The 12,295-nt window shown below is 38.2% G+C and overlaps 2 protein-coding genes across 5 annotated transcripts; both read right to left on the reverse strand.

Annotated features, from left to right (window-relative positions):
- Positions 1 to 848: 848 nt before the first annotated feature.
- LOC140892135 (uncharacterized) lies at positions 849 to 3,519 on the reverse strand. 3 transcript variants are annotated; one of them, XM_073300893.1, is made up of 4 exons: positions 3,276 to 3,519; positions 2,402 to 2,515; positions 1,926 to 2,216; positions 849 to 1,525 (listed from the first exon to the last, which is right to left on the reverse strand). In XM_073300893.1, exons 2-4 carry the CDS (start codon positions 2,507 to 2,509, stop codon positions 959 to 961), a joined length of 966 nt encoding a protein of 321 aa, XP_073156994.1. In that variant the 5' UTR covers positions 2,510 to 2,515; positions 3,276 to 3,519; the 3' UTR covers positions 849 to 958. The 3 variants fall into 3 exon arrangements, with proteins under 3 accessions (XP_073156994.1, XP_073156995.1, XP_073156993.1); XM_073300894.1 differs by lacking the exon at positions 3,276 to 3,519 and adding an exon at positions 2,633 to 3,269; XM_073300892.1 differs by lacking the exon at positions 3,276 to 3,519 and adding an exon at positions 2,633 to 3,269 and having other exon boundaries at positions 2,402 to 2,528.
- A 271-nt stretch (positions 3,520 to 3,790) lies between these two features.
- LOC140886853 (serine/threonine-protein kinase D6PKL1) lies at positions 3,791 to 7,871 on the reverse strand. Of its 2 annotated transcripts, none has more exons than XM_073293734.1 (3): positions 7,538 to 7,871; positions 5,511 to 6,798; positions 3,791 to 4,859 (listed from the first exon to the last, which is right to left on the reverse strand). In XM_073293734.1, the coding sequence occupies exons 2-3, from the start codon at positions 6,755 to 6,757 to the stop codon at positions 3,962 to 3,964; spliced, it is 2,145 nt and encodes a 714-aa protein (XP_073149835.1). In that variant the 5' UTR covers positions 6,758 to 6,798; positions 7,538 to 7,871; the 3' UTR covers positions 3,791 to 3,961. The 2 variants fall into 2 exon arrangements, with proteins under 2 accessions (XP_073149835.1, XP_073149834.1); XM_073293733.1 differs by having other exon boundaries at positions 5,511 to 6,803.
- Between the last annotated feature and the right edge of the window lie 4,424 nt (positions 7,872 to 12,295).

The following is a 12,295-nucleotide window of genomic DNA, read 5'->3' on the forward strand; positions in this document are numbered from 1 at the left end:
AGTAGTGTATAGATTTAGGATTTAATCTATTGTTTCATTGTTAACAATTAAATAAAATCGAAATTCATGAATTTGAAATTCTTCCATCCAAACGCAACCTTATATAGTTCTGAAAAATTTTACCTACTCTCAGACTCTCAGTGTTAGGTAATATTTGAAGATACTTAAAAAATATATATGAATTTCACATGTATTAATACATCGTTTGATGCTCTCTTAAGAGTTAGGATCTTGATTTCATTTCCAGTTCTGGGAAATGAGCCAAGTCGGCTTGCCTTAGCCCGCCAATTTAATAGGTGTTGAAAAATCCAACACAAAACGCCAATCACGTCTAACCCGCCAAATTATTTGACAAAAAAATTTAAATATATACATAACAATTATAAATAATATATATTTCAAAATTTATCCATACATAAAATCCATTTTTAAACCATTATAAATATAATAATTATTTCAATAATAATGAGTCATACATAAATTATTATAAACTTTTCAAAATTTGTCAACATATACCGTGATATACGAATAATTTCAAATAATATTTCTCAAAACGTAGAGCTTAAGGGCATTAACGGTGAAGCTGAAACACCAAAAAAATAATGTCACTACAATATTACAGTATTATTCACAAGAACAAACTTAGTCATGCACTGAAATTATTAGATGTTTCGACATTGGAAATTAAAGAACAATGAATTTATACTTTTTAAAAGACAATTTTGAGAAGTCTTGGTTCGCAGAAAATGTACTCTCTAGCCCCAAACTCGTGAGCTTGAAACATTCAGGCTCTTTGTTTTGATTTCGAGTTCAATTTTCATGATGAACCATGATTCATTCACATCTTTTTGTTTTGTAAGATTGCTCATAATACAACAGAATTATTAAATTAACAATACAACGGGCAATTATATAACATGAAGTTGAGCGGATCATAAATATTTTGACGTCATTTTGGTCAACTAACATCCATAACCTCAATTATCTCAAAATGCATTTGCAGATTAGGAAGCAAACTAGGAAAATATAATCTCTCACGAACATGTAATTTATCCATATCCTTCCTTGCAGCGGCAGCCCTTGTGAGTAGACGAACCAATGCATCCTTCTCCTTACGGATCCAAATCCTCCTATAGTCAGACCATTGCCTGGGTGTTCCATGGAAAAGAAACCGGATTCCGGTTGCTCTACGAGAAAGACATTCTGAAATTCTATCGATCACATCTTTATCTGTGAGATATGCTCCATTAGAGTTTAAGCCGACGTCCACGTAATGAATCTCAGATATACTGCTTAAGAGGCTTTCTTTTGAGATGGGTATGAACGAGTAGTTTTCTTGGGTAGTGACTCCTCCACTCACTTGATTTTTTTGGGTCTCGGAAAAACTAAGCTCGGTTAAAAGCTGGTTCAGTATGATGCCTCCTTTGCTGAATCCAAGAATTGCGGTCTCAGGTTTACACGAAGATGATGAAGCAGCTTCTGACTGGTAAGGTTCTTTCTGTTTCCCCAGGATTTCATTCTTTGCCTGCAATAATACAAAACACGAAATTTTTGATATGATTGCTGATGAAGCGAGATAAAGATATACATAATTCTTGTGGTTTCAGATACAGAAATAGTTGGACAGTAGAACTGTAATGCTAAACGTCTATTATCAGTAATGAAAGAGCATAAGATTATGAGTGTAAGCTGATGATTCTTTCATTGGAAAGGGTTGATGAATTTCTTGACTTTGTTTACAAACTATGTTTGCAATTAATTCTCTAAACAAAGTCAAGAAATTCATCAACCCTTTCCAATGAAAGAATCATCAGCTTACACTCATAATCTTATGCTCTTTCATTACGGACGTCAGCAAGAACTTTAAAAAATAAATATACGAAATGCTTTATATATGAAATCTCAAGCAATCTTGCAAGCCTCACCTCTCCAAGAAACCTTGACAAAAGAAGGACCAGCGATGTAGAAGCTGGGAATCCAGTAGCATCGTAAGTTTTTGGCTCTCCATTCTCATTTACAGTCGGTATAAAATCCTTATAAACTGCAAAAGGGCCATTGAAAACAGATGCCTCCACAACATAAGCATTAATGGACCCCCCGAATTTTGAAACCAAAATTTCAGCAATTTTCAGAGGATCAGATAATCTCTCAATTACTGGATTTCCAGTCCCGTCCACTCGATCTCCACTGAAGAATATGGCATTTCCAGTAGGTACCTACCTCATATTAAAAAATCATTATCACCAGAGAGAAGTCTAAATATTTTAAGTGTTGCCTCTCAAGTAAGAATGTAACTTATAAAATCACTTTCTAGAGCCCACTTGGAGCTCACCAAAATGCTATTTTTGGTCATCTGGACATGTTACCAAAAGTCATTGCACTGTAATTTATAAGAACTTACAGCAAGGTTCTTGGGTGAAGCAGAGAGGCCGAGGGATGCTGCAACTCGGTAGAAAGTGCTGCTATTTGGATATAACTGAACTTTCAAGACCCCGCTCCAGCGATCCATGGTACACTGGAAATTAATACTAGCAAACAAATTTAAAAAAGCATAAAATAACTACAACCTAGTTTTTATCAGTCCCTCTGCAGTAAAAACATTCTTATATCAAGCGCAATCAAGGAACTGAACCTGGTGAATGTGGCCATCAAGAATCTCAATGTAAGTTTTGGGTGTAAACAATTCAAGTGCTCCCAGCTCCCTGCTCCCTCGCTTATATATTGTTGCTTACAATTATATATTCTCTTTACAATCTCCAATTGCATCAAATCTAAATTGTGGTATACAAATTATAAAACTAGTACTTACACAAGATTATTCACTCTCTGTCTTTCTTTCTTTTTTTTTTGTTTGGTAAGATTCTTCACTCTTATTCACACAAAGTAACATTCTTGATTAAAAAATACGGGCTTTGTCCAGCAACTCCAGAAACCAAAACAAGCTATCTGGACGGACTCGGTTTTTAGCTCGATTTTATTATTCTAACCACACAAAATGTCTGTGTATTAAACAGCCTCAAAATATAAAGTGTGTTTGGAAACATGTATCCACCTCAAGGGAAGAGAATCGATGGGGTGAAAGTTGGAAGCAACTAGCAAGAGAGAGCTAGAATATTAGCATCCAAACATAAACCAAGTTGACTCAATGCTTGCGTATCTTAATCTCTTGGGCATATTCACAAACAGCTTGTGAGATAAAAGAACAGCATTAAAGAATATCAAATTTTTTTTAAAAAAAAAAGATGATGAAGAATTAATGAAACCCCGACACGAACCTCGCAAGATCAATATGGTTGCTTCGGCAAAAGACTGAGAATCTTGAACCCAGTTAAAGTCAGTTAAATTGAAGCCTCTTCAAGGGATTTTGGATTTTTTTTTGCCCAAGTAAATTATTTGTCGATAGATTTACACATGGGTTTTCGGAGTATTAACTCAAAATATTTTATTTGTTTTCACACTATTTTCAATAATATTTTTAATTATGATTGTGAAAAATATTATGGTTAAAGACGGAACAGATTTTTTTTTATAATATTAGATTCTTTACAATGAACTTTGAAAGAGCGTATTTTAGAATAGTTTTATTTTCAATAGTTTTATCCATTCATATATATTTTTTAATGTAAATATGACATTTTTCTGACTGTATGTTCACGTGGTGCAAATTGACGAGAAATTGATAATGCAAGTGGTAAACTTAAAATTTGTTCATACATTTCTCAAGTTCTTTACTCTATTATATGATCTTTGATAAATAGAACTCTATCTGCGCAACACCTCTGTACCAGTTGCCAATACCCGAAAGGCGAAAAATAAACTTCCATAATCGTTTACTAACTCAAGAAATAATCACATTGAATTTCACACCAAATTGGTTGAGATACATCACCAAAGATCTTGAGGTCTGAAACTCAAGTTGGCAGAGAAAAAAAAGAAAGAACAAGAATCCTATACTTCTAAATTAAAAGAACTCGAAATCCAGAAATTTACCCCCAGATTTCATCTCTGTTGCACCTACAATCGTTTTGCTGCCAGTGCCAGTGCCAGTGACAGTGCCCACACCAACAGGCTGGAATTGCCCAGGCTTCACCGGAGGCTCTGGCTCGACTGGTCTTGGCACCTCTGGTGGAGTGCTGCAACGTATCAAAGCCCAATTTATGCCTTCAAAGAATGGGTGCTGCTTTATTTCTGTTGCTCCTCTTTTCACACCCAGCCTATGCTGCGGTTCTTTAACTAGCAATCCTCTAATAAGATCCCGGCTCGCATAACTGGTAGCTGGCGAATCTGGAAATTTGAGCTGCTGCCCTACTACATTGAAAAGAGTGGCACGATTTCCGGAACCCTTGAATGGTGTTTTACCATAGAGTAGTTCATGCAAGAACACACCAAATGTCCACCAGTCTACTGCACTGCCATGGCCCTCGCCCTTGATGATTTCGGGTGCTAAGTACTCGTGAGTCCCAACAAATGACATGGAACGTGCCGCAGTAGGTTCTGCAACTAGCTCGGGTAGTGAACCAGAAGTCTTCCCAGGCTCAGCTGGGGGCCTTCCAAATTTTTTCTTGTTTTTCGAAGGAAAGATTCGAGGAAGGAAACATGAAGGCTGAATGCATGCTGAAGTGGGCTCAATACATGCTGGCTGCACGCAGAATGCAGCTCCTCGTTTGGAGGGGTCAGAATCAAATGCAGAAGCTCTTATCAGGGTTGGTGAAACAGCACATCGCAGGGAAAGGTCGAAATCTGAAAGCATAATGTGGCCATCTTCACGGACTAGGACGTTTTCTGGTTTCAGATCCCTATAGACAACTCCAAGCATGTGAAGATACTCAAGTGCCAGTAGAACTTCTGCAGCATAAAACCTGCATCCATTATATTGAGGTTTAGATATTCCTACTTAGTCAGAGTGTATCAAGAGGTTCAAGACCGAATAGTTCATTGATAGTTCATTACCGTAATCGATAGGGTTTCATGTTTCTCAAATATTAGGAAACTCCAGCAATAGGATTTGGTAAAATATAAATAACTCACATGTTTAAAACTACTATAGTTGGCCTTCGAAAAACTTAAGTTGATTTGAACAGCTAGAAAGTAATATCTAGCATTTGCACGAATCTTAAGTTTGTAATCTATGCCTAACATAGGCTTACAGTCAAACTAGCAAACCTCAAAACTTGAATCATAAATCAATCTCATATCCTCCCTTAGTTCAAACAACCAAAAAAAATCAGTTTGTTCGCATGGATGAAAAGAAGAGCAATTTTCAAGTCACCGTTCAAATGAAAAAAGAAAAGTAAAATCTTTTTGAAACTATGAACTTTGAGCCCATAATTTTTCAATTTTTATTTAGATATTACAACAGAAATCTTGGTCCTGTTCCTGGTTATTGAGCTCACCATTAATCATAGTATGTCTACATAAGGGCCAAGTTAAATCAAACCCACCGACATTCAATTTTACTCCCAAGTTGAGACAAAAACTATCGACTACGAGCTTAAATGCATAATGATTACCTTGCAGCATATTCTGAAAAATGTTTCCCGGGTTGTCGCTGCCTCAGGGTATGAAGATCTCCTCCAGGACAATATTCCATGACCAAACATGAAAATCTGTCTGTTTCAAAATGTGTGTACAATGTTGGCAAGAACGGATGATCCAGTAACTGCAAGATTTCTCGTTCCGTCTGGGCTCTCATCAACTTCTTCCTGCTAGCAAGGGATGCCTTATCCATTACCTTCATCGCAAAGAAACACCGAGTTGTACTTAACTCAGAAAGATACACGCTTCCAATATCCCCGCATCCGAGTCTTTTCAGTAACTTGAAGTGGCTCATGCCTAAAATACCGTCATGTGATCGAATAGCAAGGATGGCCTTCCACCTAGGATCATTTCCCTTGTGAGGCTTATTTGCGCTACCCGTAATGTTACTCCAGTTACTATCATCGCTCAGGCCGCTGCTATCACTTGCTCGGCTGAGGCTAGATTTAGTACTCTCGAGCGAATCACCTAGGATGCTCCCTTTGGTACTCTCATAGTTCCTGTCTACACTACGCATGCCATCACTCATTATCCCATCGCTGCGGTACGTGCTAGTGCAGCTATTGCCGATACTCATAGCCGTAGCAACACCAAAACTATCAATGCTACTATGCGGACTAACATTCCCACTTGGAGGTAATGACGTGTCCCATATACATTCCTTATCCTCTGAACACGGGAGGGGCTTTACTTCGGTGTTTCGGGATGGACGAGGAACTGCAAAGGGGTACGATACAGCAGTTAAATCGATAGCTTCTTCAACTACAACCTCTGTGGGTGACAGCGGAATCGGTTTAGTACCCGGCACCTTGATTGAAAAATCTTCCATAGAAGAGCCCTTCACAGACATACTTTTAACTAAATATTTTCCATCCCCATTATTCTGACCAATAGGTAAACAGACAGGCCTCATCAAATCAGTGTCGACTGGTTCAGGGGGATGACTTACACCATGAAATGAAGTAGAGCCGATCTCTTCAAATGCATCGTCGCCGCCACTGAATGTAAAAGAAAGAATGTCTGGCATGTGATCTTGATCCTCCTGCAAAAAGATTTTCCCTTTCATCGCTTTCGCAGGAGTAGGTGAATCCAACTCAGAAAATTCCCTCATGAGGTAAATTTTCCGAACCTCGTCTCTGGACAAATTGGGGTGAGTCTTTGACATCTTTGCTGCAAAAGACAGTTGCCTGGGAAGTTGTTGGGATTCGGGTATCCTTTCCATATCAGATAAGCATTTATCATCACAAGAATCTATGCATTAATCTACTCTGTCAAAACAAGAAACAACGGTTCTGAAATCACTTCACAGATTAAACTCCCAGAAAATCTACTATTGGTTTGTTATTCATCAAGATGAACAAAATGAAATGGCAGCATTGCAGAGAGCGGAATACTAAAAGCCTTTGTGAATAATACAAAGGAAAGGCAGAAAATCCACAATGAGTGCCAAGCATAGCAACAAGAAGCAGGTGTAGATCTTAACTTGTAATTGGGTGAAAATTAACTAACACAAATATCACTTCTAAAACCCAAATTAAATCAAATATTCGTGTAGGAAAGAAAAAGAAATCGAAAGACAGAATCCTCGAGAAACTCAACAGCTTAAATGACGAAACAAATTAAAAAAGATTCCACGCTGAATAACCAAAACTTTAGACTTTCTTGGGCATTACGTTGTTATACTATAATAATAAAGTCATAAATCCAGCTTCTATACCTTAAAATAGAAAATCACACACAGGCAAGAATAGTTATAACTTAGATTCCACGCAAATATAATGGTTTCGAAACACAACCCACCAAATAAACAACCAAAAACAGGTAGCATACAGCATCAAAATTTGGGAATTCCATTCTTCATGGAAAATCAAGAAACCCATTAAAAAACACAAAAAAAACACCAGTGATGCCCAAAAGCAGAACACGAGCAAAAAGAGCATCAACAAGTGGAAATTGAGAAAAAAAACCGTCAAACAAACCGCAGTGATAAGCAAGTATTTACCTTCCCTGCTCGCTCTTTTTTACTACACAATAATCGATCCTACTGAAACTCAAAGGGGAATAAATGTCGAAGAATCGCCAAAGAAATAGCTCGATAAACCGCAGTAAATGCAAAGAAAAAGGAAGACGACAAGCCGAGCTGTTTCTTGGAATTTTGAAAGATCGCAGGGAAAAAGAGATTGGCGACAGTAGAAAAAAATGGGCATTCGTACAGAAGTGTGATTGCTACCTATTGCTATGCTTTTGCTTTTTCAGAATTTCTTCTTCTTTTTTTTCCGTATTTTTTCCTATTGCCTCGAAGGGGCCTTTATTCATGTGTACACAGTGATGGCCCCTGAGAAAAAGGGAAGTGTGCGTGAGAGGGACGGACAGAACTGGCTATGGCCACACCAGAGGCTGAGTGGAGACATTAATTAGTCTTGTTTCGAAAGACTAAATTACCCTTGCATTCTTTTAACCCGAGATTTTCGCACGTGATCCTCACGTGCTTACGGAATTCTCAATTAATGATAATCTGTCTATAAAAGTTAAATAAGTCAATTTCTTTTGCTTGCTTTTATTTACTTATCGCTGGAATTTTGACCAATGACGGAGCAAATGAGTCAAGGATGAGGGAATTCCAAGACTAAGCAAGTTAGTTATTAATGGAGTTGGTAAGATCGTAGGGATGCTATTTCATATCTAATCGAACATTATGATTTAGAAAATATTATATTGATATCGTATTAATATTTTCGGTATACTAAAATTTTGGTATATATAAATAACATATCGATCCTATCAAAATTTTACGATATATCAAAATTTCAGTGTGGTGTCGTTATATACCGTTTTATATCGAAATAACTTTATATTTTTAAAATTTTAAAATTTATTGTTTATAAATATTATATATTTTTTAATTTTTATATATTTTTTCGATATTTCGGTGTACCGGTATATGCCAAAATTTTCAAATTTCATACTGTTATCGTATTGAAAATTTCGATATCATTACCGTACCGTATCGAAAATTCGATAAATTTGGTATTTTTCGGTACGATAAATTCGGTATACCGATAATTCGATGTTTTTTTTCTCCATTGGATAAGAATATGTAAAGAAACGTGAGATAAGAGCATTGTTCTAATGCGCCGTCTAATATCGTCTAGGCACTAGGTGATTGCACACCCCTCTCGATTTTTAAACAGATGATGTCTTTGGGTGTTATTACATTAATTGGTCGTTAAATCGTCTAATCGTCGCTTAAGTGACTCAAAATCCGCCTAGAATGCCACCTAAATTAATATATAATATATTATTTGTTTATTAAATTTTTAAAAAAAATCATATTTTCTCATCATGTTGTATCTGATGAAGATAGAGAACATGTCATGAATTTTGAGTTTGAATTCGATGAAGAGAAATGATTGGAGAAATATTAAGATGAATAAAATTACACAGATATTTAGCCTAAAAACACACACATAGGCGACCCCCTAAACGTTTTGGCACTAAACGGTAGTTTACCGCCCGCCTACAACCTGACGTTTTAAGAACATTAGATAATAGAAATGTATAAAAAATTTGTAATTGTACTATATTATTGGAATGAATTATCTCGATCGAATTTCAAATCTTTCTTCTTCGATTCTAGTTAACGAGATCATACAATATGAATATTACTCAAATCATGTATCTGATTGTTCATATCTCTACACATTAGCATAATTAATAATACATTGTTGACGTAACAAATAATGAGACATTAAATTTATGATTAGAGTAATATCCTTAAAATAGGTGAACTCTACCTTCAATTCTCGTCTCAATTGGAGATTTCACTCTCTATCATTTGTCCCACCTCAAAAGTAAAACGTTCACCATGAGTATATAATAGGAATATTTAATTTAGGAAAATCGAGATGACTATTTTAAGTTATTGAGATGTGTCATATATATATATATATATATATATATATAAAATACTTTTCAATTTTTTCTTAACAAAATTTTTCAAATTTATTCATGAACCAGCTTATTCAGCTAATCATTTGTAATCATTCAGCTGAAACTCCAGTACGTGTGTGTATGTATGTATATATCCTATATTATCATGGTTAAAATAATTATATATCGAATATGTTTATGCATGTTAGTCATTAGTTGAAATTCAATTTATAATTCTCTTTGTGGTACAATTTTTTGTCAATGTTTTATATACAATCTGTAGTATCCCGTAACCAAAATTAGTGATTAAGAAATTAATCATAATTACTTGGGAAGGGTTCGGAAGCTCCGAAGGCAAGATCGAAAGCTCCGAAGGTGAGTTCGGAAGCTCCGAACAGGATCAGAAGCTCCGATCGAATTACGTCAGGCATGACGTGTGGCAGGATCGGAAGTTCCGATCACCTCTATCCGAAGTCAACCAGTGAGATTTTGACACGTGGCAGATAAGCGAGATCGGAAGCTCCGATGTCGGGATCGGACGTTCCGATCAAGGAACGGAGGTTTCGATCGTCGTCTATAAATAGGGGGTGCCGAGCTCACATTTGAGTGCACCAATTCCTCTTTTCTCTCTCAATTCCTTAGCCTTCTAACTCAGATCTAGAGAATTCTAGGCGTCCCGTGGGGAATCCGGAAGTGGCATAGCGATCCAGGCGTCGTAGCGGAGCTGTGGCCTAGTTTTGAGGCACTCGACATCAAAGGGCTAACGACGGACGAAGGTATAGCTTTTGCTTCCTATAAATATTTAGGAGTATGCAATAGCTTAGTTAAGGCTTTTAGAGCACTATAATGATAGTAGTATCATTTGGCAGTGTAGAGCAGACTAAGGCGTGGACCTAGAGTTGATAGAGCTTGCACTGATTTGTGGTACGAAAGTACTGTTCGAGATATCCTGACTGAGTATGCATATATTATGTGACTGCATGGTTTATATGTCATTGATTTATGCTGCATTCATTTGCATACTGAGCTATCTCCTTCGAGATGTCTATTAGTAGGGTTTTTTCCCTATCCTGTTAGTGGTTGGACTTTCATTGATTTGGGTCCGGCATATCCACTGGTATTATGGTATGGGAGCCACCTCCTAAAGCGACGACACAGCGGGCTACATACCAGGGCCCGGTCTGTCTCTGTTATCTGATCCTTGATCTCGAGTTTATAGGGAGTTCACTTTGCATGCATATATATTCATACTCTCGTACTGAGCGTTTTATGCTCACGTCTCGTACTCTGTATTTCTGGACACCCTATTCCATGGGGCAGGTTTGCAATTGGATGAGGCGGGTGGATCCAAGAGGGGCTAGGCAGTGGTTGGTCAGCTGGAGCTTCACCTAGGTTTTATTCTGTTGTTATTTGGATTGATACAACTATTCGATTTGGTTGAATAATATTTGGGTATTTACATATTTCTTTTCTTGGGATTGTATTAATGTTATGGTTTTCGCAGTTGAATTCTGATTAGTATTTTGATTAAGTTAATTGCATGCCAAAGTTCTGTTTAGTAGGTGATCCAGGTAAGGGTCACTACATTTATGGTATCAGAGCATGCAAAGTATTCTTGGGATTTAGATTCTACATAAGATAACCGTTAGGTTAATTTTGTATATGGCAGATCGTGATGACCAGAGTTCTCATGGCAGTATTGGTGGGCATTGGGGTGATGCCGACCGGGAGCCTCGTCTGGAACGCCGCCATCGTCATCGAGATGAGGACCGTTTCAGTGTACGTCAATTCTTGCAGATGGGGCCTAAGCCCTTGGTTGGAGGTGAGTCTCCGGAGGATGCGGAGAACTGGTTAGACCGCATGGAGACGACTTTTCAGACTTTCCAATGCACCGAGGACCAGAAGATGGAGACCCTTGGTTATCTTCTGGATGGACGTGCGCGCAGGTGGTGGAGGTTTACTTCTGCACCTTTTGTTGCGGCGAGAGGAGTGGCCACCTGGGCCGAGTTCTGCACAGCTTTTCAGAAGCTGTATTTTCCTCCTGCACTCCGTCAGTCAAAGGCGGGCGAGCTACTGAGTCTGCGACAAGGAGCCATGTCTATTGACGAGTATCAGCAGAAGTTCTTTGATTTGCCATCCTACTGCCCCGAGATTGCCGACAGCTCCGAGATGAAGTATAATCTGTTCCTTCAAGGCCTTAACCTTGAGATCCATGATCGTATGGCGGTTGGTGATGACATGTCCTATGAGGGTTTGGTGAGCCGTTGTCACCAGGCAGATGATAGCATTCGACGGAATAGGTCTTTCTCTCAGTCGAGACCTGCTAGTTCTTTGGGTCCCCGTGCCCAATCTTTCAAGAATTCTGGATCTACTTCTTCTTCCTCTGGCTCTGCTGGTGTTGTCCGTTTCGGAAAGAAGTACAAGTGTGATCACTGTGGGAAGAACCATCCATCCGACAAGTGCCATAGAGCTTCTGGAGCTTGTTTCTGTTGTGGAGAGACTGGTCATATCCGGAGGGATTGTCCACTATCTGGGGGAGGTGGTTCTGGTTCTGGTTCAGGATCTGGTTCTCAGGCCACCGTTCAGCAGAGGTCGCAGGGACAGCCTGCTGGGAGTTCTCATTTGAGGCCACGAGCTTCTGGCCAGGTGTTTGCCTTGAGGCATGATCAGGCAGTGGAGGAGAATGAAAAAGTCATCGCAGGTACATTTCTGCTTTATGGTATACTTGCTCTTGTACTTATTGACACTGGTGCGTCTCATTCCTTCATTTCTGCATGTTTTGTTAAGAGGCATAAGTTACCTTGCATTTCACTAGACGTAGTAGTTTTTG

Source organism: Henckelia pumila, chromosome 3 (assembly GCF_033568475.1).
Source record: "Henckelia pumila isolate YLH828 chromosome 3, ASM3356847v2, whole genome shotgun sequence".
NCBI classification, from domain to species: Eukaryota; Viridiplantae; Streptophyta; class Magnoliopsida; order Lamiales; family Gesneriaceae; genus Henckelia; species Henckelia pumila.